A 26,301-nucleotide genomic window follows, 5' to 3' on the forward strand; every position below is an offset into this window, starting at 1 on the left:
AGAAGTAACTAAAAGATGTAGAGGGACCTTCCATATAATGTCACATCGGCTGGACCTCAGAGATGAAAAACCTACGGCTTAAAGCGTGCCACAGCACAAGAGAGCCACCTGTTCTGCGGCCCAGTGTAAATGCTCCCACCACCAAAAGGCTACTTGACACTCAGTTTCACCCCCACCCCATCCTCTCACCTGGCCCACCGCAGCTCCAATGCTCCCAGTTCCATCCACAATTCCTGTGACAGTCGCCAAAGCCTCGTTGCTCCCCTGGATCAGCTCTTGGCGACCCAAGTCCGCGGAAATAGCAGAGCTGATCATGTTAGAAGGCCCACCAATAAAAAATCCTGAAGTCAGGAACAGAACAGGACCTCATTAAAACACCACTCATGACACCACTAGGAACCTCTGGATAAGGCAAGTTCTTACCCCAATATTTTATCAGTACGTTGGAGACAAAGAGAATAAGGGAAAAAAAATAACCAGTAAAAGCGGAAATTCTCTCAGACAATATTATCCTCAAAGTAGTTCGCATTCAATTCTCCAAAATCCCAACCTCAATTATGTGGCATCTAATATGTTTTATAAAAACTAAAGATACAGAAAATACAGTGAACACACAGCCTTTCTAATCCTGTGACGTATGCATTCATTAACTACACTCCCCTGTCAACTTGTTATTGTAGAGTTGCATCACTTGAGCATTTGACTACCCAAATTCAACCACACATACTGAAAAATAAAAAGAGAAGAGAAAAAGCCATTTAAATAGTGCAGGCAGTTCTATCCGCCACTGCTGTGAGGCTGTCCAAGGATGGAGCAGCAGTTGGTGCGTGTGAGTCTGTTCACATGGCTGGCCCCCTGTATCATGAGCAGCTCTCACTATCCTGAGTATGATCTAAAGTTTAGAAATAAGTCATTTTTCTATAATGCGGCCCACAGTTGCATGCAACTGTTTTGTCTAGTGCTCAAGTGAAAAAATCCTGACCAACTCCAACATACGAGGAAAAACTAGCTAAACTGAACTTTCTGAAAGCTGGGGAACTGGTTTCCAATGCACCATCTTCCTAAGGCCAGTTCCAGAATTAATATGAGAAGCAGGGGCAGCAAGCAACACTTTTAGAAAACTTCTGTCAAAAGGGACTGCTTTTGTCACAACAGGACTATGCAGGTCATGTTAAGAGCAGAGAAAAAGAATCTGGAGGACACATCTTCCCCTTCACCACCTGAGTTCTCTAGAATTAAGGTTTTGGTATCATTCAGACTGAGGGAGAAAAGTTTCATTTTTTGCTCTTTATTTATAGAGCAATTGTAAGAGAACAGTGAAAGGGCACCTCGTGCCATACCTGTAACAGTCATCAGAAGTGCGTTGATGGATGTATCGTTTGGAGAGCCTGCAAAGGGAGACACAAACACAGCATGCTGACCTTAAAAGCCCCCACTGAACGGTGCCAAAGATCTGGATCTCTGCGCCCTCACACATCACGCCCAGAGACAGCAAAGGGATTCAACACTCTCACCGCCAATTCCAACTTCTATCTGTAATGTCTGCCTCTTGCTGGTGGCTCAAGCTAATGAGACTCCTAAAGCTAAAGAAAAACTCTACTCCCATCTCAGCAGCATCTGAAGGGACATATACCAAACCTACTAATTACCATCTTTCCTCTTCTGAAAGCTTTTCCCTTTTATTGTTTTATTGGCTCTAATGCTATCCCTCTGGAGCCTACCCTCAAACAAAGCATACACACTCTCCCAGCAAGCTTTTAAACAAACCAACAAAGCAGAAGAGATGCCAGTTTCCTCCCCAGCAAATAAAACTATGTGATCATACTGTCACCGGGCATTTACAGGACAATACAAAGGTCTCATATCAGCCTTTGTAGCTAGCCTTGTGGTGTCAAGATCTCCCTGGGGTTGACCACTAACTCAAGGCAAATGCCTTAGTCCTAACAGATCAGGAGAAGAACTGAATTGCAGGGGAATACTCACGGCTATATCCAACGAGGGACCCAACTGCCAGAAGGAGACTTAGAGCTAAAACTGGTGCTCTCTTCCGTAACACGTCAGAGATGAAGCCTTGCAAAGTTCCACCTGTGAGTACAGAGCACATCTCAGTCAAAACCGTTCATGATTTGTTGAGTTACCTGAAACCTGCTCACCATGTACCTCTACCCACTCTCAGGGTCCAAACACTGTTCTACCAGAAACATGGCCGACTCTCCTAAAAAGCTGCCTCCATAATTTCCTTTGAGGAAGACTACCTGACTTGTTAATTGCCATGACGGCTGATGGGGACAGAACACCACGAATCAAACACGAAAACAAGGAAAAAGGAAAAATCATCAAAACCACTGACTGTCCCCTGCCATTTTCCCTTCTCAAGCCAGCTGTGAAGGCTTTTCTTGATTTTTCTGCTGTTATTTTAAAAGATGAATAATTAAGGACCATGCCTCATAGGCTATTAGTAGCAGCCAATAAGCAGTCACTAAAATTAAAAGCAGCAACTATGGTTTGGTAATAACCAACAGGTCAAGATGTTTAAAAACAGGTAATAGGAATCCTTCAGGCAACACAGTCATTGAGATACAGTCCCATTTGGAGTTCCTGGGGCCATGGGACATCTGGTGCATCCACATCAGACAGCAGGACCCAGAAGTATGGTTAGAGTCTAAAGGGACCAACCTCACCTTTGACTCTGAATCCAAGAATAAGGGCAGACACGTTCAAACACAGTAACAGTACATCACCTAAAGGTACACTGTGTGCTTTCATGCATCCAAGGCAGTTTAGCCTTATCACAGTTCTAAATGTAAATGTTCCAGAAAGGACGTAAGGTTTAGCCATAGTCATACCAGTAACACCTACTAAAACGCTTATGTACATCTGTCTTCTACTTAAAAGTTTCTTTTTGTTTAGACTTCCAGCCACAGTAAAAGTCACTATTAAAATCAGCTGGGTACAATGAAACAACTGCAACATACAAAAATCAATCCCTATCATTCCAACTTCTGTGATCTGATAATCTATACGCTAAGCTACTGTCTTCCCTTCTTTGGCTGTGGGTAGTGGGAAAGTGGGGGAGGGGGATGAAGTGAACACATTCACATTCTTAGATCTCTGACCCACAATTAGCTTTGGAGTCGAGGTACCACCGAAAGTGTATCAAAGGGTTACATCTAAAGAGATCACAGAGGGACACACCCCTGTGCTTCCTAAGACAAAAGAACTGATCTGTCAACAAAGGACTGAGAAAAAAAGGGCCTATAAATCACAGGGCAGCCTTAGGCTGGGTCTTCCTTTTTACGGACTTTTTTTTTTGTCTTAAGAGTTTGTCTGTTTACTGGTAGAACACTTTAGGAAAAATGGCTGTGGAATAAATAATAAAACTTAAAATGATGCCAGATTTCACCACCCATTAAAATGTTACCAGTGACTAACTCTTTTATTTAAAAAAAGATATGTAACTGGCATTACCTATAATTCCTCCAACATCGTACCAAATGGACAGTTTGTCAGCTTCAGCCTCCTTCCATCCAAAGTTGTTACTCAGATAAAAGGGCAACCAGAAGAAGAAAGAGTAATTCACTAACTTCAAGCAGGCATAGGCCAGTGAATACTGCAAGAAAAACATTCACCTATCAATAGGGAACAAACAGCACAGCATGACCACCATTTTTCATGCAATAGAAAAGCAAAACAAAATAGAGGAGTTTGGGACAAACAGTAGCTGATTTTTAAATTAAACATTTCTACAAATTCCCATCTGCCTGGCTTTACCTAGTCTCTCTCTTCTCTGTGTCCCCATTAGCTTCTAGAAAGACATGGACAGCAGACCTTTGGAATAAAAAAACATATTGACTATTTCTTAATTGGTTCTTCTCCTTTCAGTTCTCTGGTAGAAGCAAACCAGTGTTTTGAACCTATAAGGCAGGGCACATACTCACAGTTCTTTATTTAGACAAAGACAAAACATATTCATGCCACTAGCTAGCATTAATCATAAGCAAATAAAGTCAGCAAACACCACAGCTTTCATTGCAAGCAGCCAAAGTTTTCTGGTTCTTCTACTTCCTGCAAAGTTGATACTGTGAACCATGGAGAGCCATGTGACTAACCTATAGTTTCAAGGTCTAAGAAAAGCATCAACATTAAAACTACTTTCACACTGTAGTTTCCAAAAGCTTTGTATTCTCACATCCAGTGGAAAAGCAAAGAGTACCTTTGGTGAGTCAAAAAGGAAAGAACCTGATCATCATGGGCCTTATGGCTTTACGAGGAATAAAAGTTGCAGCTGCCTTAAGATGGCAGTGAGGCTAAGACTCCTATATTCAGCACATTATTACCAGGAAATCCTGACATTAGCATCAAAGGAAAAAGGGGAAAGAACAGAGATGGACTTCAAAGGGTGTCTGGCTAGAATATTCTTTTCCCTAGAGCTGCCAGTTATTCCCCAGGTATCACTTGTTTTAAAACAGTTTCCCTGGCAGGGCAATAGCCACCCCCTAGAGAGCCAAATCCCAGTCTTGACTGTGTCGTGTCCACACAGCCTGCTACAAAGACAAAGGAATTAAGTTTACTAGATTTTCTGCACATCCCTGCCTGCGTCAGGGAACAATTGCTTGTGAAACACAAAGGAGTAACAAAAGAGTTCCACATTTAGTCACAAAAAATTTAAGTTCTCTCAGAAATTAAAATGCTACCAGCAGAATACTGTAATAACTAGTTAAAAAATACTAATCATTAGCATAAGAACAGGCCTAATGGAACTTTCATTGCCCTTACATTACATCATCTTTTGGTAAAAGAATTGTGGGATCTCACATTTACATTTTAACTCATACTAAACTATCTCTTTGCAAATTTCAGTTCTCTTAGCTTAGGGGCATAGGTAGAAGGGAACTGGTAAGTATGAAATATGGCAACCTGCAGACCCTGAATCTACTGGAGGGGTTATATTCATAAAGTGCCATTCAACAAAAAAATTATCAAAATCGGGTGCTTATTTACAATACAGTAACTCACCATTACAGACCCTACGGAAGACTGGCATACCTTCTATTCCACGGGAAGGGAAACTGAGACAAAGGATGGGCTGAGTGACTTACCCCAGGCCTCAAAGAGAGTTAGTGGGTAAGCTGGAAACATAACCTAGGCCTCTTTAACTTCCACTCCCGAAGAGCGCTAGAGCGCCCAAAACACCAAGACAGAACTGCAGTAGAAGGGATTTACTTCAGACATTAAAAAGTTCTCCCAACTGTAAAGGTTGTGGAAACACTGGAATGTATTACCAAGAAATACTGTGGAGTATTTTGCTCTTAGACCTTTTAATAAAAGGGCAATTTTTTTCCCCTGGAATGATAAGAATATAGGCAAATAGGCAGTCTTATTGAGCCATTCAAAATCCCTCTTGGTATACATATAATCCTAGAATACTTCAATAGGCCAAGAAGGGCATATTCAACAGTATCAATTGTACCTTCTTACTCAAATGCTAGATCAGGGTCAGCAGACTAGGGCTCACAGGCCAAATCTGGCCGTGCCCAGTTGCTCCATGTTGTTGATGGTATCATTTGCTCTGCAGAGTTTAGTGCCTGTGGCAGAGATCATACAGTCCCCCCAAAGCTGAAAACATTTACTATCTGGCTCCTCACAGAAAAGGCCTGCCAACCCCTGCATTAGATGTCAGATGAGATTTCAGGTGGTGCTGGTATAGAAACAAGCTGAAGGGCACTATACAATATTCCTCTAAACAAAAATTCCTAAAATAAAGTATCAAAAATAAACTAAATATTTGAAGATGCTTTATCCCAGGCAGAGTTAATATCTCATCACAATATCTCACTGGTTGTGGTAAGGAGATCTGAACAGTCCTTACTGGTAGAACTCCAGGAAGACAACAAGCCTGATAAAAGCTTATTGCCTTGACTTGGGTAATAGTACTGTCTTCTTGGATTGAATAATTAGGCTCATATTCATCTTCATTTTCAGCACCATGAATTAATGGCTTGTGTGAGTCTTCTTCAAAATTTTCCTCTGCCTCAATATCTGGAAGACCTAAAACAGTAAGAGCCACAATTTACAAAGTGCCGTCTTGGTGCCTGGCATTGCACTAGTGCTTTGCACGTATCATTACTTACAGGGTCAATATTATTTTTATTTCCATTTTACAGAAGAAGCAAGTAAGGTTCAGAAGCCAAGGTCAACTAAGGTCAATGAAGGTCACGGCCAATGGACAACAAACCCAGAACTCTAATTCTACTTTATCTGGCTTCAGCAATGCTTTTCAATTACAACACACTATCTCTCTTATACAAAAAAAATATTGACTACATACTATTAACTTGATGACTCTCTTTAGTAATACTCCAAAGATAGAAGAATTGTACATGTACATGTATTTGCTTCTGTGGTTTTGCTTGTACATATTCTGTATTGAACCATAGGTATGTATCAAACTAAAATACTTTCATGAAGGAAAAAAAATCTGTCTCAAGAAGTGAAATTAGAAATACATCCATGCTAATTTCTAGTCAGTGTCTAAATCATAAAACTCATTTGCAAATGAGGAGTCTCCCCTGACTCTGTAAAAGGTGAGCCTCACTCCCTCAAACATCTGCAGCTGTGCCAGGCCTAGCCACGGCGTCCACAGGACACAAATTGCAATACTGTTTCTTTCATTCACTGAAAGCAGCTCACAGTTCTGCTAGGAAGACTGGCTGTCCTGGCCTTAGATTTCTCCTCGCCTATTAGCATAAGAGGTTCTGAACAGAAGAGACAGCTTCTCACCAATTTCTTCTGGTGACACCAGGAGTCCAAAGAAGATGATGATCCCACCAGCAAACTGCACAGCTGCCGTCACCAGAAAGGCATACTGGAGGGAGAGAGGACAGAGATGCTTCTTACACCTCTGGGACATGCTTGGAGGCACATGTGGGGAGGAAGGAACACCGGGAGGTTAGCCATGCCAGGCGCTGAGCAGTTTTAGTGCATGTTCCCATTAATTTTTCCTTAAGGCTCAGAGAGGATATTTAGGTCCCATGGACACTGAGTGGCACTGTAACAACTGTGAAATCAAGACTCACTCTAAAAAACTCACTCCTTTGCACCACACAGCCTCTCACCACAGACAGTATCTGCCCTTGAAGATTCTATCCAGTTGAAGGAATTAACCAATACACAGAACAAAAATATAAGGTATCATGTAGCCAAATAGATGAGAAGACACAGTCCTAATAAGAAACTTACATAGTAATTTAGAAGAAGGAAGCAGCTAAAGAGACTGGAGTAGTGAGACAAGGTCTAAAGGAAGGGCTAAAAAACCGATAGGTTGTCTTCCTGGCAAAGTGAAGCAAAGGCACAGGGTGGGAATGAGCCATGGTCAAAGCAGAGAGCGTCTGCTGAGGAACAACAGGGAATAAAATTGATCTGGAAAGGTGACATCAAGAATAAAAAATCTCAAAAGCCAGGCTGCCAAGCTGAATTTTAATTGACAGAAAATGGAGCATGAGGTGGACAGACAGTCTGAATTCTTGGACGCGTCAGTGACAAATTAGTGTTTCCAGAAGTCAAATCTGGGAGCAGCACATAAGGTGAACTGAAATTCCCACCTGAACCAATTAGTACAATCCAGGTGCGACGCTAAGGAGCCTAGAAAAGGCGACTGTGAATAGAGGAAGGACTTTCCAGTGACCCTGACTGAGACCAAACACTTGGTGAGCTGTTTAAAAATTTATCTATTTTTTAAAAGAGCAATGTACTTACCTTTAATTATTTAGAATTTTGAATAGGCAATACATTCACATGATCCAAGAAACAAAAAGATATATATAGTAAAAACTCCCTCCTGCCCCTTCTCCCACCACTCAATCCTCATTTTCCCAACACATAGCTATTGTTGTTAATTTAATTTTCACTTCCCAGAGATTGTTTTAGAAACATACAGGCCAATATAAATATATACTCTTCAATCCATCCTCCATTTTTACACAAATGGCATCATTCAACACACAGTTTGCCCCTTTCCTTTCTTCACTTAACATACCACCCTGCTCCTTCCCTATCAGCCCACAAGAGCCCCCTAATGCTACCTGACAGCTGCAGGAAGGGTCTATCATAGCTTGGCTATTTCCCTCTTGGCTGACATTTGTTATCAAGTTTTGCTATCACAAACAATGCAGAAGAGAAATGGCCCCGCAGATGTTGGCTTTGCGCATACTGAAGTCCATTTGCCTGTGGGACTAAGTCCTGGCATTGGAGCTGCTCTGTCAGAGCAGCTGTGATTCTGACAGACAGTCCCATGTTGACCCCAAGAGGGGTTAGTTCCTTTCCCAGCCACAATGCCTTTCTCGTCACATCCTCATTAACACAAATTATTACCAAAGTTTAGGATGCTCACAAATCTAATACGCATACACTACAGTTCTTTTGCTTGCTTGCTTTTCTTCTTTCTTTCTTTGTTAGTGTAGTTTTAATTTGCATTTCTCCACCAATGAATACCAAGCTCCATAAGGGCAGAGATTTTTGTCTTTTTTGGCCAGTGCTCTATTCTCTACTGCCTAGGGGCACTTAGAGGAGCTTAATAAATATTCATTGGATTAATGAATAAGTTATAAGTGAAGTAGAGTATACTATCCTATGATTACAAGCCATTTCTATTTTCTTTTCATGAACTACACATTCAAATTCTTTACATTTCTTTATGCATGTTATTGGTCTTTTTCTTATTATTTGGCAGGTGCTCTTTATATAATATATAAAGATTATAGCTTTATAAGGACATTAGCTCTTTATTTGTAACATGAGTTGCAAATACTTTTCCCAGCTGATTAAGTTGCCTTTAGACCTGGATGCTTTCCCATGAATAGTTCTCTTATGTGTTTGAATTAGTCAAAAGTTTGTCCGCTTTTAATACAAGCTGTGCCCCACCCAAATACAGTTCTAGGAAGTCTTAAATGGCCAATATAATTACCTAAAAAACAAAATGCTTATATACTCAAGAAAAAGCTAGAAAGAGATACCTACCTCATAACCATACTGCAGAACAGAAGAAGCGAGGCACGCTCCCAAAATATTGCCCACCGAAGCACAGGCACTCCAGAGACCAAAAATAACACCTCGTCTAAGACAGAGAACAGTGGAAAACCAGACAACAGAATCAGAAGGGGTTCTTGTGCAGGGCAATTACAAAATGGCCAAAACACTACACGTTCACATTACAAAGAATCAACATTTTAATATTTTTTTAAAGTACACCCAAAAAAGTCTCTCCTAACTCTAAGATTTTATTATACTAAAGTTCAATTTGGGGCTCACTGAAAGACACCATTAAGAGAATTCAAAATGTAAGTCACAGATTGGGAGGAAATATTTGTGTATCACTGACCTGGAATATAAAGAATCCTCAAAACTTAGTATGAAACAAACAATACAATACAATGTTAAAGAGTATGAATCTAAATAATCTCAAAATAAAAGGACTTTGAAAGGGGGCAAAAAATTTTATTAGATACTTCACACACAAAGTATGATAAAATAAGTGTATGAAAAGATGCTCAACATAATCAGACATAGAAATGCAAATTAAAACCAAAATGAGCTATCACTACACACCTACTAGAATAGCAAAAATCAAAAAGACCAAGTATTGGCAAGGATATAACAGCAACTAGGATCCTTACACTCTGCTGGTGGGAATGTAAAATGGCACAACCACTTTGGGAGAGACCACCAGTTTCTTAAAAAGATACCCATGCACTTGCCATAAGAACCAGCCATTCTACTCCAAGGTATTCATCCAAGGGAAAGGAAAGCAAATGATGTCCATACAACAATTTGTACACAAATGTTCATGTAGCTTCATCTGCAGCAGCCAAAACTGAAAACAACCCAAATGTTCATCAGCGGGTGAACAGATAAACAAATTGCGGTACAGCAGTTACTACTCAGCTCCACAAAGGAATGAACTATCCACAACCTGAATGAATCTCAAAAGAAGTACGCTGAATGAAAGAAGAAAGGCAAGAAAGAATACATACATACTGTATATTCCATTTATGTAAAATTTTAGAAAATTCACATAATCTAAAGTGACAGCAGATCAGTAGTTGCCTGGAGATTACAAGGGACAAAGAGAGAGGTGGTAGGAGGGATGGGGGGACAGGAATTACCAAGGGGCATGAGGAAACTTCTAGGGGTGATGGGGGTCATCTGAATTGTGATGACGGTTTTAAGGGTGCATGCATGCCCAAATTCATCAAATGGGACATTTTAAACATGTGCAGCTTATTGTATACCTCAGTAAAGCTGTTAAAAAAAATGGACGGGTAGGTAAAGACTCCGATGGAAGGGTCACTAGCTATTAAAATAGTCCTAGAGAAAATGATTAGCTCTGAACATATGCAATGGCAGTAAGGCTGGTGACAGAAAAAGGAGTTAAGAAAAGCTAATTTCTTAATGTTCAAATTTGTATTTTATTCTATTTGATACATATTAATAACACGTTGTGTTTAGGTCTAGATTTTTTAGCTCTTTGAACATTTTTATAACCTCACTGAGACACAAGAATCTTAGAAATGAACAGGGAGACAGCACTGCGTGGTGAAAAGTAAGATGTGTTCAGAAGCCCTGGTCTGCTGCTTCCAGCTGTGACGTCTCAAGCAAGGCACAGCTAAGGCTCAGGGTTCTAGTGGAAAATACTAACTGTGCCCCTCAAAGACTGAGTGCATCGATCTACATGAAAGGGCTTGGTGCTGTGCAAGTGCACATACTGTATTACCCTAAGTGGGCTTTAAAAAGTATGATCCTGAGAAGACAGTGTAGCACAGAGAAGACAAGTAGTGACTCTGTGGCATCTTATTACACTGATGGACAGTGACTGCAACGGGCTATGAGGGGGACTAAATAATATGGGTGAATGTAGTAACCACATTGTTTTTCATGTGAAACCTTCATAAGAGTGTATATCAATAACACCTTAATAAAAAAAATTATTAAAAAAAAAAAGTATGACCCTGACAATTGAGAAGGGGCAGGACTCACTGATCCAAGCTAAGTTTTTAGGGCAATATCCTCAGTTGGTCACTTAATTCCCTGGGGCCCCAACTTCTTTCACCTGGAAAAGAAATAATTTGACCTATGTAATCTCTATGTTCCTCCCCAGTATTAAAATGCCCCAATTTCCTAAAATACACAAAACCTACAAGAGGACCCAGGAGGAAAGAGTTGGAAGGTCAGGCTCTGACCAGCACTGGCTGACCAAAGACATGATTTTACAAGAAACTGGCTGAAAATAGCCATGATTCTAAGTTGTCATAGTCTTATGGATACTTTTTGGTTTACTGTTATGCTTCAGAGGAAAAGTTACTGTGTCTCAAACAGCACATCATCAATTTCACTTACTAGCGCTATTCATTTAAAAAATAAATGGTCTCATTTTCAAAAATAAACTGTAAAGGCTTTCTGGAATTTTTTTCTTTGTGACTGATCCACAGAAATAGTGAAATGGTCAGCCTGTCCAGTCACTGCCATCAAACACCCAGTGTCATCCAATTTATAAAAGGTCACATAAGAATTATCTCAAAATGATATGTGTCAAAGTGATTATCCTTGAGTGATAGGATTTCAGGTGGTTTTGATTTGTTCCTCTTTGTTCATTTGTATTATCTGGCTTTTCTACAATACGCAAGTAGATTTTATATAATTTTCAAAAAACATGGATGAAAAAAATTACCTGAAAAAAATTAGTACAAATAACCCACACACAAGCTGACACCTACACCAAACAAAAACTAAAATATCATAAGGGAACAAGCACCTCTTAAAAAACCAATTATTAAACCAGAGATGCTAGAGTGAAACAGAAACCACTAGCACACTGACATACAATCACAGCATTCTCATTGAGTGATGCTTGTTCGAACCACAAGACATTTTATAGCTGAACTTTCACAACATGACAGATCATTAGCCAGCAAGCATCATTATTTCCATTATGACACTGGGGAAGCCTGAAGACAGAGAGGGACTGGTCAGAATATGCACTCATCACCATGGTGGCAATAATGTCTGAGAAATCCTATTTAATAGAGTATATAAACAAAAAAGAACCATCAATGATATCAATGTGTATCTCACAGCACATAAATATTTACCCAGGAAAAATGATAGAAATCCAAAGTAATAATATTCCTGAAATCAGAGTGTCACAATAATTTTAAACAATAAAGTCAAGTCTTTGGTATCTCGACTTATTTTCCACCCTGAAAATTAGGTATATGGTTCTTCCTGGGGGCCTAGAAGATACTTTATCAGATGCCCATCCTCATACCACAGCCCACACCACACACAAACTCATACATAATCTGGTAACTATTTGAAGGTTTAGGGAATAATGTCCAATGTGGGCTTTTAAGCCCCCAAGTTTGGCATTCTTCATCTTCATCTTATTAGTGCCTTTGTTACGACACCTTAGGCAAGACCCATTAATAACATTTGGCCTCAGTTTCCTTATCTTAATGTAAGAAAGTTAAAATAGATTCCTGAGTCTCAAAAAAGGAAGAGAAGGCCAAATCCACAGAAAGGTACATGGTGAGATGGCACGTGAGATTTATCTTATCATGTTATATTATTTATGCTCTCTCAAGGGAAGATTTTTTTTTTTTAATTGAGAGATGTATTGCCTCAGCCACACTCAAAATCCCATCATGGCCAGGAAAGTGTCACGAATGCTTCTCCCCAGGCTACATCATCCAGAAGGTTGTACCACTTCTAATATACTTTGATGTGAAATTGTTCCCTGAACTACTGTAACTTTCTGAAATAGTGGGAAGATGTGGGTAGTGTTGAAGGGGTCAAGTTAACTGATGACAAATCTGAAGAATCCTACGTTAAAACTACTTGAAAAGAGAAATTAAAGAGGAAGAAAGTAGCTTACCCAGCTTTCCCAAACCAGTTGCCCATAACAGCAACCACACAGGGCCAACCAGTGGATTGCAGCAGGCCGTTCACAATCCACAGGCAGCAGTACAGGCCCTTGTTGTAGAAGTGCAGCCACTCTGTGAGAGTGCCAAAGACAAACACCTTGGGGAAGATGGAAGAGAAAGGACATGTAACATCCACATGGACACTCGAAGCAGCCTTGCTCACCATTCACATTCCCGCACGAAGAGACTCCAGGAATCAAATGTCAGGGGCCCAACAGCAGTGTGGCCAACTCTTCAGATGCTCCTGCTCAGAGCAGCACTGAGCAGGTGAGACGCCACTAAGCCACCACTGACTGGAGGGGCAAAGATGCCAAACAACATAACTCATAGTGATCAGCCCTCCAACTTATACCTTCAGTGGTAAAAAGTAAGTCTGTGCTGTTCAACCTCATTTTACAACTACTGCCATTCCCTCTTCCTCAGGCTTGTGCTGTGGGAAATGAGTGCATGTTTGTATATTCGGTCAGCCTGGTGCCCACATTCCCAAATAACTGGGAAGCACCCGTGTTATTTCTGCAGCTACTAAGTGAGCCAATGTGACTTGTGATCTGCTCAATCATTCAGTAGCATTCATCAAGTGACTGCTTTTTTCCAGGCATTTTGCTCAAGTGGACATTTTATTTGTAGTCAAAAAAATGGTTATGTATAATACTTATGGTTCCAGTTACATGACATTCTGGAATAAGCCAAACTCTAAGGGCAAAAAAATCAGTGGTTGCCAGAGGCTGGGGGGAGAGGGCGGTGGTAGCACACACCAAAAAGGATGAGTTTATGTACATCAGCTTTTCAAAAATGTAAAAAACACAAAATTTGTTTACATGTTCTAAATTGTATGTATAGGTGTAGATGAGCAGCCTGTGATTAAAGTGCTTCAATCTCTAAAATGCAGATACTGAAAAACAGTAGTAGTAGTAGTAGGGTCTAAACTCCATGCTTTATTCAATTAGTAAACATTCCTCATTAGAAGACAGGAAGGAAAAAAGAAAAAAAAACAGACTCAAATATGGATCTTGCTTGCCCTCTATAGTCAGGCATTGTTCCAAATGCCTCACGGTGACTCCTATAACCCTGTCCACAGCCCTTGGTGGAGGTATTCAAATGAGGGAGCTGCAGCTGAGAAATCATCGCTAGGAAACCGCAGAAGAGGGACTGAATCGCAGGCTGTCCAGGCCTCGGGAAGCCCCTGATCTTGGCCACTGTGCTACACACTACAAGGGGAAGCAAGACCAACACAGCAGTAAGTAGGCCAAGTAATAGACAGTGTAAGTGCCTGCAAAGAAATACCAGTACAGGAGCTGAGAGAGGGAATGGTGTGGTGTCCGTGAAGTCAGGCTTTTATGAAAGAAGTGTCATTTGGCCAATGACTTGAAGGAGATGCTGAGTTAGACTATGGAGAGCTGAAAAGAGAGCCACTTGAGGCAGGAGGAACAGGAGCAAAAGCACAGGGGCAGAAAGGAACCTAGCACGCTAGGGCCAAGGAAAATAGTTTAGCTTGGCCACCACAAGGTGGTGGGGCACACTGACAGACCCGGGCTGGGAGCAGGTTCTGCAGAGCACTAAGTGCCATGCTGTTTATGCTCTCTCTGACTTCACTGGTGACTGAGTCAAGGAAGGGCGTGATCCAAATCATACTTTAGAAGTCTCCCTAACTGAAAGGCACACAAAAAGGATTGGGAAAATGAAGAGTAATTTTACTCTTCTATTCTACATATAAAAGCAGGGGGATTACTTGGATTCTAAAACATCTGGCCAAAATAATAACAATAATAATAATAATATCTTTCCGACTTACCACTAATGCAGAAGAGCACATGCCAAAAGACAGAACCCATCGTAAATTAAGCCGATCTCCAACAATACCACTGATGAAAAGGCCCTAAAAACACAGCGTTTTATTTTACAACTCTGAAAACAACATAGCCTGAACAAGTAAAATGCACTGCAAAGCAAATGAGACACAAAACACTGAGATAACTTAAAAGTAAACCTCATCCTCATGCCTAGATGAGCTGTCTCTATCAGTTTCACAAATGTTTCATGAAATGACAATGGGCTTCTGCACACTATACTATAAACATCTAATGCACAAGTAAGTCATCACCATCTAGTGTAAACTTTGGTTCTACCTCATCCCCTAACTTCCCAAATGGAGACTGGAATAAAAAAGCAATAATTCTAACAAAACAAGCACATAAATGTATTTCATTTTCTAGAACAAATACTCCTAGGCACCAGTTATCTGCTTACCCAAAGGGATTCCTCCTGGCCATTTGCATTCTAAATTAAGATGTGTTACAACATGTCCTGCAGAACAGAAGCTTCTGGGGCACATGCACTGCCGGTTTAATCTGACCCTTGGGTTTCATGACATCATGAAGCAGGGAGAGGAGGGAGGCAGAGACAATAATTAGCTGAAGATAGTTACAAATGTCCTGCCTTCTGCTCTCCTCCCTATGAGTGGCAGAAATTAAAATGCTAAGGTCATGGCAGCAAGGCAGACTAGAACTAAGACACCATATTTTAGGTTTCTTTCATAAATATGTAAAAGGAATAAATACTTTGACTATAAACCTAAATTCATTAGAAGACAGGAAGGAAAAAAGAAAAAAAAACAGACTCAAATATGGATCTTGCTTGCCCTCTATAGTCAGGCATTGTTCCAAATGCCTCACGGTGACTCCTATAACCCTGTCCACAGCCCTTGGTGGAGGTATTCAAATGAGGGAGCTGCAGCTGAGAAATCATCGCTAGGAAACCGCAGAAGAGGGACTGAATCGCAGGCTGTCCAGGCCTCGGGAAGCCCCTGATCTTGGCCACTGTGCTACACACTACAAGGGGAAGCAAGACCAACACAGCAGAGTAAGTAGGCCAAATTCAGATATAAGTGTTTTTAGTAAATGGACTCTATCTATACTAGAGAATATTTAGATGATGTATATCATAATAAATGTCTCTCCCTCACAAGGGTCAAGCTTTCACTACCTCAAAAGAGATACCGGTAAGCATTAGGTTCTACGTTTGATAGCAGTCACTCATGTGTTCTCATGCTACATACAGTAAAGGAGGTGAAGAAGAGCTCTCAAATATGTTTCAGATTACAGAATCAATTTATTCTGTTGCTCCAAATGCCTGCACAATGCCTGGAAGGTATAGAAGGCAATGCAGCTCAATACACAGAACTGTGATAGCTGATTCTTCATGGCACTTATCTTTCAACTCCTAAACCGATGTAATCCTGCAGGTAGGTATTACCATCATAACTCTGTAAATGTCAACAGAAGGTTAATACCATTTCAAAACCAAGTTTAACATAGCTAGTGGACAGTGGCAGATCTGGTCTTTCCAGCTTCTTAAAATACTCCATGGAAGGCTTAGAGAGAAGCATTACTGGACTGCTCCAGCCTAAGACAAACGACTATACATTGGGATTTTGAACAGAAAACACCCAGGGAAGTAGTAAGGCTAAATGACCTAAGATCTGCTCCAACTGCTTCTCTAAGTTTCCTCTTTGAAGAAAAGATATGCTAATAATTACCCAAATGAACTTAGAGATGACTTTGGGACTTGCACCCAGTATTTCACATCACATGGACATTCATAAAGAAAAGACTTTTTATAACATTTTAAAGAGGGAAAATAACGCTAGAAGAAAAGATGTGACTGCTCCTTCAGTGCATGGCTCCCACTGTTGCCACTGCCCCACAGTTCTAATTGAGCAGCCACCAGAGTTCCCTACAACCAGACAGAGATTCTGGCAGCCCAATCCCAAAAGACCACCTCAGACAGTAAATTAGCCCCTGCCCTCCTAGCATGGCTCCCAGGATACCAGCCCCCGGAGGCTCTCCTCCTTTCTGCTCCCCTCAGCCTCCCCTGCCATTCCTCATCTTCCTGCCCTCTAAACACTGGAAGCCCTACAGCTCAGCTGTCCCTCCTCTCCCCCATCCTCACCTACCTCCTGATGATTTCATCCAGGCTCAGAATTCTGAAAGTCATCTATATGCTAAGGACTCTGAAGTCTGAACCGCCAGCCTGAACCTGACCTTGAACTCCAGAATCATAAACAAGTGTCTACTCTTCGTCATTTGGGCAATAATAGTATCTCAAATGTGACATTTCCAAAAGCGATTTCCCCCAAAGCCTGCCCTTCCCCCAGTCCTCAACTCCACTGTGACGCTTCCATCCGTGAGTTGTCCTTCACACCTCTCTTTCTCTTATAGTCCATGTTGAACAAAGAAAAATGTTATTAGCTCTACCTTCAAAGCACAGCTAAAATCTCCATCTTCTACCTCTATTCCTGCTATCCTTGGAACCAAGGTACCATCATCCTTCACCTCAAAGTTAGAATACTAACTCATCTCCCTGTTCTCCCCTACAGACTAGTCTCCTAGAGAGTCAGGTGCACCCCTCCTGTATAAGCCAGATCCTGACACTCCTCTGTGCAAAACCTTCCAGGGCTCCCCTCTCACTCAGGGTTACAGCCAAAGCCCCGACCAAGGCACCAAAGCCCTACAGATCTGAGCCCCATCATCTCTTCAGCCTCACTCCTGCCACTCACTCCTGGTCACAGCGACCTCACTTACCCACATCAGGTCTTTGTTCAAATAATCTCTTTTTACACAAGCGCTGCCCCAGCCACCCTACTTAAAACTACAACCCATCCAGGGCTATTTATTCCCTTTTTCCTGCTTTAATTTTCTCTATAGCATTTATCACTTTCAAATATGCTCCATAATTTACTTATTTATAACACTGTGTTACTACCCAGCTCCCTTAGTACCCACCCCAATATAAGCTTTATAAAGGTAGGGATTTTTCCTGTGATACTCACTAATGACTACTACTAGGAAAGTATCTGGCACATGCCAGGTGCTCAATAAATATTTGTCAAATGCATGGATGGATAGTTGGGTGGCAAGGGCACAAAATATAAACTTTAGCAATATTGAACTCTCCTCAGTCAGCAAATTCAAAGTCCTTCACGAACTTCATAAGGTTTAGAGTCATTTCCTTTTACATCTTTCCTCAACTTAAAACTTTAGAATTCTAAAACTTACCACTGCATAGGAGAAGAGGAAAATAGTATCCAGTGTTCCAAGGAAAAGAGTGGCTTCCTCTGCGCTGGGAAACAAATGGTTGCTGCTCCAGATCTGCAACAAGAGCAAGTCAGTCCCTGCTGGTGTCTGTCAGACTTTGTTTCTCATACAACCTCTGCCCACCCTCTCGGAAACCTGGTGATGTTGAAAAGAGTAATTTAGCACTCCATAGATAAGGAAACAATGCAAAAAGGTCCACAAGGTCAAAACTATCTGCATAACACTGAAATGTTATCTGCTTTTTCCCTTTGACTTGTCCATTGATGGTGCAAAAGTAGTGGTGGGTGAAACTCCTGTGCCTTAGCATGAAATCACAAGTTACATCCCCTATACCAGTAAGCACTGTATACTTCATTTCCATACTCCCAGCTTTAAGCCAATTTCACATAAGAATATCCCTGGCACATGCTCAATGCTCACTAAATATTTGTTGAGCAGTTAATATTATTAATTTTATTAAATCTGGCCCGAGTCCACTTCTTTTTTAATATTCTGTGTGATAAAGTAGAAAGCATAAATAAAGCACTTCTGTCAACCAAAGTAATGACGGCTTCTTGAGGAAAAGCACCTGCACAGTTGGGTGCACTGCAGACAAGCGACAATTATTCAGATTTGGGTATTTGGCAGATATGCATACTTTCTGCTTCATCACACAGAATATTAAAAATAGTGTACTTGGGGGCTAGATTAAATAAAATTAGTAATTTTTATTGCTCAACAAATATTTATTGAACATCTAGCATTTCAGCATGGCAACTAGGGCCTTAAATTTCTCCAATTAGAGTTATTTTGCCACATTTTCCCCTGCCCACAATCTTTGTCCCTGATGTCATATGGGTTCACTAGGACCCAGGACTAAGCCCCGTTGGGCACACACCAATGTGAGCTAAAGACAGGGGCCTCAAGCTGCTGGCTCTGTCTCAGGGGGTTCTCTTTACTCTCTCAAGTCACCAAACTTCCTGCAGGTGTGGCTTTCACAAGAACTGATAAATTTTAAACAGCTTTTCTCTGTTTTGCTGCCAGAATTCAGCTGAAATATACTTTTGATTGCCTACTTTACAAGAGGAAAACAGAACTAAACTAAAAACTAAAAAAACAAAGTAGAACTAACAAAAAGATTCAGAAAATAAGATAAAAGAAAAAGTCTAGTGAAGAAAGTTTACTTTGGTAATGTAGCTCAGATCAAGACAACTATACTAGTAGGTGAGAAATGGTCCAAGCATACAGTCACTCATCCAACATTTAATGACTTTAACATGTTAAAATCCCACACACTCCAGTGATTCAAAGCCAGCCTGCACATATGTGCAATAATCGTGAGTGTACTGGCTGTATGTACAGAGGGGTTTCTGTGCCGTGGGGGGACAGGCTGAACCCCTACTGCGGTTGCACCATGCTGGGGCACTTCCTGGAAGCATGAAATGATGTGCACATATGGAAGGTCACAGTGTGGGTTTCCTGAGAATGTGTGTCACAAACTAAGGGCTGTGCATGGGGGTGGGGACGCTACTGACACGGAGAGCTTCCTGAGGTGGTGAGCAGAGGATGCGCCGACGCTGCCTTGGTTCTCAGGTCTGTGCTCTGCCTAAGGCAAGTGGTATCAGCTTCTGTGAGAATCTGCAGAGGAGGAGCTGAGGTGAGGCAGAGACGGGCCGCTGAGGACGCCTTGAAACTCGCTTCCCTCTCCTGGAGAAGTTTAGACTCCCGCACGCTATTCTCATGGGAAGAGTGTACTGTCTGGAGGGGGAAGGCTTTTTAATTTAAAAGAACAAATTTTTGTTTACAATTTTCAGTCAAGTTGTCCTCAAATACTAGATTTAACTATTCCTCTTTATTATCTATAAACACAGATCTTATCTTATATTCACTTACTATTTTCAATGTTTGTCCATTTCCATGCAATCCATTATAAATTCTCAAGGTAAAGAGACTGTGCCTGAAGTAATGACTCTATAGCATCTTACTATTAACTACTATTAACATCTAACTATTAACTATCTTACTATTAACTTACATTAACAGCTGACAGACTGCGACCTTAACAGAGGGGGTGAGGACTTGACAATATGGGTGAATGCTGAAACCACAGTGTTGTTTATGTAAAACTATCATAAGGTTGTATATCAATGAAACTTTAATAAAAATAATTAATTTAATTTAAAAAATAAAATTAAAAGACTGCTTAATTTCTTTTGTAAATCACCTAAGATAGCTATGCATAAAAATGAAAGCTATAAATACCTTTTGAGGATACTATGTAGGACACTTAAGAAATGTTTAATGATACATTGGTAAAACATTTTTCAGACTAATTTTATATAAACTTCTGGTTCTAAGAACCCTTTCCACTTTGGAAAAGACTCAAAGGGAAGCTAGAGTTCAGACAGCTAACACCCAACAGCACAGGAGGAGTGAAAGCACACATGACCTGAGACACTCCGCTCCCTGCCGCAGGCCTCAGGAAAGAAGAAACCTAGACTTTGAAGTCCAAAGAAAGGAACGGACAGCCAGCACTGTTCTCGTGAGGGCAGGTACGGAAATACGAAGACCCAGGATAAGCCTGAACTTGACTTCTGTATAACCAATCTGTCCAAACTACATAATCCATAGTTCTGAATATCAGAATGGTGAAACCTATTTTAACAGCAGTTAGAATAAGTAAATAAAATATCTAAGCAGAAATAGGCACATTTCTGTGACTCCACTGGAAAAGGACTCTTGGACGCGGACACTTGCATCTGGTTTCTCCAGGCCTCCCCAAACTTTGCGCTTTCCCCTTTGGTGATTCTTCACTTCATCCTTTCACTGTAATAAATCATAGCTGTAAGTGTGACTATATGTGGAGTCCTGTGAGTCTTCTTGGTGAATTATCAAACCTGGAAATGATCTTGGGAACCCTCAACTTCACTACCTAAAAAACAAAAGCAGCCTTAGGCAGCATAACCAAAAATGTAGTGCCTAAATTAAATCCTAGTCTTCTGTACATTGGTCAGACCATTCCTGTAACAGCACATTTAGTGCAGTGTCACTAAAGTACAGTTGAAGGAGCAGACTACACAGGAAGACAGGTTTTCTGCAAATAATTGGCTGTCATGCAGCAGGAATCAACTTAGCATTGAAGATAAAACCCAAGATCAAAATTAAAAAGTAGAACACTTTGACCTCAATATAAGAAAGAACTTCCTCATAATGAGAGCTGAATAGGAAGTTGTCCATGTCAGAAGATAGGGAGTTTCTTCTCCCAAGAAGTAGTAAAGCAGAAGCTGGGTGGTCTTGTTTCAATAATGACAAAGAGAGGTTCTATACTGCCTGGCAGGTTTATAACATGTCAGTTAATGATCATTTAGACATACTCACTGTACACACAGCACTAACCAAGACTCAGTCTGATATTTAGCCCTCTATTCTTAACATCTCTCCTTTCAAAAGTTCCTAATAACTTAAACTTGATAAAAACTTTTCAGAACCATCTCTATTAGAATGTCTGCTCCATTAGGAAGGGCTTCTAGAACAGTGTTTATGTAAGACAGACTCTCAATATACAATTACTGAATTACCATATACGTGAGTATACAGAACCTATAAATTTATGTCAACTCTGAATTAATCCAAATAGGGGAAATAATTTTTAAGAAATAAAACACACTATGAATATTAATTAAAGGAACTGGATATATTTCCCTGATCTCAAGACTCTTAGGGAAGACACAAGTAACTGAAATACTGAGACATTAAGCTATATAACATACAGTATGCACAATTTGGAAGGAAAAAAAATTAGCAGAAGCTGGGGAAAAACTTGATAGAAAAAAGTGGCATTTTATCTTAACCCAAAAGGAAAAGCAAAATTTAGATGGCTGGGAAGAAGGTGGAAGAGCATACAAAAGAAGATGAGCAAAATCTCAAAGGCAGAAATGAGTATGGTATTTGTGAAACTCAATAAATAGCCTTGCCAGAATTGTGTGACTTCAAAGCAGGGAGAAACAAGCTGGTTGGAATAGTAAAACAGGCCTGAACTAGAGCAAACTAAGAAATCACACAGAATAGCTTGGATTATATGCCATTGGAAACAACAGGCCATTTTAGAGTCCTAAGCAGATGAATGAAACAAAATAGAAGAATTTAAGAAGAATTCAGGGACGAGCACAGTTCTCTTCTTAAATCCATTTCAGCCCTTTGTTCTGCTTACCTCTACAGGCAGCTCAACAGATTTGTTAAAATCACTTGGGGTCCACTGATTAGAGATACTGACTTTGACATTGCTAAAAGTTTTTCTTGACGCGTGGAGCAACGAGTAACTATAAAAGAGAGAAGAAAACCATCTAAATGAATAGCAAAGAAAATGGCATTCAATGAAATCACGGATATATTCCCATTTGTTTTATTTAATTTTAGGATTCTTCTCTTTAAAAAAAAAAGGAAAGAAAGGAAAACTGCTTTAGAGGAACTATCAATTGAAACAGTCTCTACTAAGCAAGGAAAAAATTGACTAGTCTTTAAATATGTGCCTGTGTTCACTCTCAATTTATCTCTGGACTTAGAAGATGGAGATGTGACCAATCCCAATCTGCTCTAAATCAAGGTTGCAATTCTGGGAAGGATTTTAAGTCATTAGCAACCAATGACCACTCATTGCTTTAGCCATTCATAGCTTCTTCTAGAGCCCTGTGTTTTCTTCATACTAATGCCTCCCCCACCACCACATAAACAGACATTCCTAAACCAAGCATCCAAATTACCTATCAATAATTATGGATTTTCCTAGTTTCTGCCATAAAAAAAACAAACCATCATCATTTGTGGCACCTTCAGTAAAGATTAATATAAAATTTATGCAGAAGAAATCATCAAAATAGCTGAGTCGCAGCTGACAAATAACACGATCCTACCACCAAACAGCTTGGTTTTTGTTATCTACAGACCACTAAAGAGAGTCACTGAAGGCCACAGAATTAGAAACATGCTAACACCCAGAATCTCACATGAGTTATCGAAGTTCCTCACAATTGTCTCATACCATCTTTACCGCTCACGGAGGCACTCACTGTTCCCTGAGTGCACATCCTGTGTTCTCAAGCTCCAGGTTTAACAAATACAGTAGGACTTTTTATTAGGTCAGGGTTACTCAGCCACAGCACTACTGACAGTTTGGTCCCAGAGATTCTCCACTGTCGGGGGCTGTCCTGTGCATCACAGGAGGTTTAACTGAACCCCCTGGTCTCAACACACTAGATACAAGAGGCTCCCTCCAGCCAGCACTCCAACCAAAAATGACTCCATACACTGAGGCAAATGGACAAAACAGCCCTGGAGGACTTACTTCATTGGACCTATCAGAAAGTACAACAGAAGGAGTAGTTCATCGTACTTCATTGATACATCCATGCCAATTACTGTATTAAACACTTGCCATGCAATAAATATCTCCCTCAACAGGGAAAAAAAATACAAGAGCACATTAGCAATCCAAGTACCTGAAGAAAGTGAGCAGGAAGACAACAACATGATGATGGCTGAACCGGGACAGCAAAGTTCCTCTTTGAAAAATATTTGGCCATGCCATGTTCTCCCTGACTTTCCTCACTTTTGACTTTAATGTTTAGAGAGTGAATGATTTACATTATTTCTTCTCTCTGGAAAGACAAAACACATTATTAGCATTATTCAGAATAGAAAGTTTATCCCAAAACTGAATTATTTATTTATTTATTTTAATTGATATAGTCTTATTTTAGTGTCAAGTATACAACAGTGGTTCAACAGTTACCCATATTATTAAATCCTCAGCCCCACTAGTACAGCTATTATCTATCAGCATAGGATGATGTTACAGAATCATTTACTATATTCTCCATGCTGTACTACCATCCCCGAGACCAATCTACATTATGACTGAGGATTTTTGTGCCCCTTTATCCCCCTCAACTTCCCCAACTACCCATCCCAACCCCTCCCCCATGGTAACCACCAGTCCCTTCTCAGTGTCTTTTGTTCCTTCTGCTTTGCTTTGTTTTATATGTCTTTCTCCACCTGGCTTATTTAACTGAGTATAATACCCTCTAGAGCCATCCATGCTGTTGCAAATTGCAGGACTATTTTTTATGGCTGAATAATATTCCATTGTGTATATGTAACACATCTCTCAATCCATTCATCTACTGATGGACACTTAGGTTACTTCCATATCTTAGCTATTGTAAATAATGTGACAATGAACATATAGGGGTGCACATGTCTTTTCAGATCAAGGATTTTTTCTTCAGGTAAATTCCTAGAAGTGGAATTGCTAGGTCGAATGGTTTTTATATTTTTGTTTTTTTGAGGAACCTTGATATTGCCTTCCACAGTGGCTGCACCAATTTACATTCCCACCAACAGTGTAGGAGGGTTCTCATTTCTCCACACCCTCACCAACACTGTTATCTTGTCTTTTGGATTCCCAGCTATTCTGACTGGTGTGAGGTGATATCTCAGTGTGGTTCTGATTTGCATTTCCCTGATGGTTAGAGATGTGGAGCATCTTTTCATGTGCCTGTTGGCCATCTGTATTTCTTCTCTGGAAAAATGTCTATTGAGGTCCTCTGCCCATTTTTTAATCGTGTTATTTGTTTTTTTGGTGTTGAGGAATATGAGCTTTTTATATATCTTGGACCTTATCAGCTAAATCTTTTATGAATATATTCTCCCATACTGTAGCCTGCCTTTTGTTCTGCTGATGGTGTCCTTTGATGTACAGAAGCTTTTTAGTTTGATGTAGTACCTCTTGTTCATTTTTTGTTTCCCTTGCCCAATAAGACATGTCCAGGAAAAAATTGCTCATACTCATGTTCAAGAGATTTTTGCCTATGTTCCTTCTAAGAATTTTATGGTTTTATGTCTTAAATTTAGTCTTTGATTCATTTCAAATTTACTTTTGTGTATGGAGTTAGGCAATAATCCAGTTTCATTGTCTTACATGTAGCTGTCCAGTTTTCACAGCAGCAGTTATTGAATAGGTTGTCTTTTCCCCACTGTATATTCATGGCTCTTTCATCACATATTAATTGGCCATATATGCATGGGTTTATATCTGGGCTCTCTATTCTGTTCCATTGATCTATGGGTCTCTTCTTGAGCCAGTACCGTATTGCAAAAACTGAATTAATTAGACTTACAATCAGTCAGCATAACATCGGGGCTTGAAAAAAATCACGTGGGCTAGGTGACACTAGAAAACTAGATTAATAATTACTTTTAACTACTCCTTAAGAAGAAAAAGAACTCTCATATAAACTGCTAAGAAAATCACAAATGGTGACAGAAATATGAGCAAAGGAAATGAATAGACAACTCAGGGCTATTAGACTTAATCAAATAAAACTTCCAATCTCACTAGTAATACAAGAAATGCTTATTAAAGGAAGAAAATGTTTGCATAGTTAGAAAAGATTGTAGCTCAAGATCTAAGGATTCCTGAACTCTCATATACTGCTGATGGAAGTGAAAATTTAGCACAAAATTATAGGGAGACAATCTGGCCATTTTTATCAAGAGCCTCTGACACAAAAATTCCATTTCCAGGGATCTATTCCTAAAGAAATACAAGATGCATTCAGGTCTACAAACAAAGGTAGTTTTTACAAAGTATCAAAGAGCCATTTCATATTAAAGAAATGAACTTTGTGTCAGTCATAAGGGAATCAGGGGAAGAGGGAGGCAACTCCTCCTATGACATCCCTCTCACCTCTCTTCTGTCTTCTCTGAAAGCTGCAACCAACAGTTAAGCATAACAGAAGCATCCAACCTTAAGGTCTCCAGTTCCCAGTCCACAGAAACAACCCCTATATATAGTAAAAAGAGAATGCAGTATATCCATATGGCTGAGGATTTTATAATCATGACATGATAAATTAGGATTTCTTAATGAGAAAATGTCAAGTGAAAAAAGTAGGATATGACTTATGAATATCAACTCTACTCTGTTTATATAATATTTACAAATAAATGGGGAATATACTAGTTTTCTTTGGGTAGTGGGATTATGGATAATTTTAATTTTCAATATACTTTCTTAAACACTGTACCGTAAATGTGTATATAACTTTTATAATCAGAAGGGAAAACATCCACAGCTTTGGAAAAGATCTATAATTTAACTACATATTAGGAACAAAACAAAGTTAACAGAATGACTTGTATGATAAATATACTACAATAGTCAAGACAGAAGACAAACTCAAGAGCTCCCAATACTA

At 40.0% G+C, this 26,301-nt stretch overlaps 1 protein-coding gene across 8 annotated transcripts in view; it reads right to left on the reverse strand.

Moving 5' to 3' along the window:
* The window catches only part of SLC37A3 (solute carrier family 37 member 3), a 40,184-nt gene that overhangs the window by 6,793 nt on the left and 7,090 nt on the right, over positions 1–26,301 (reverse strand). For 5 of the 8 annotated variants that reach the window (XM_057504826.1, XM_057504823.1, XM_057504824.1 and 2 more), the window contains exons 2-13: positions 23,542–23,700; positions 22,257–22,365; positions 18,029–18,121; positions 14,767–14,850; positions 12,926–13,071; positions 9,016–9,112; positions 6,781–6,865; positions 5,837–6,048; positions 3,469–3,610; positions 1,984–2,085; positions 1,341–1,388; positions 190–341 (exon numbers count right to left, since the gene is read on the reverse strand). In XM_057504826.1, the coding sequence (XP_057360809.1) occupies positions 190–341; positions 1,341–1,388; positions 1,984–2,085; positions 3,469–3,610; positions 5,837–6,048; positions 6,781–6,865; positions 9,016–9,112; positions 12,926–13,071; positions 14,767–14,850; positions 18,029–18,121; positions 22,257–22,365; positions 23,542–23,630 (1,359 nt within the window). In that variant the 5' untranslated portion in view covers positions 23,631–23,700. The remainder of the gene's footprint in view (positions 1–189; positions 342–1,340; positions 1,389–1,983; positions 2,086–3,468; positions 3,611–5,836; positions 6,049–6,780; positions 6,866–9,015; positions 9,113–12,925; positions 13,072–14,766; positions 14,851–18,028; positions 18,122–22,256; positions 22,366–23,541; positions 23,701–26,301) is intronic. The other 3 variants (XM_036926147.2, XM_036926152.2, XM_057504827.1) reach the window with 3 other exon arrangements.

The sequence above is a fragment of the Manis pentadactyla genome, chromosome 7, assembly GCF_030020395.1.
Source record: "Manis pentadactyla isolate mManPen7 chromosome 7, mManPen7.hap1, whole genome shotgun sequence".
In the NCBI taxonomy this organism is placed as follows: Eukaryota; Metazoa; Chordata; class Mammalia; order Pholidota; family Manidae; genus Manis; species Manis pentadactyla.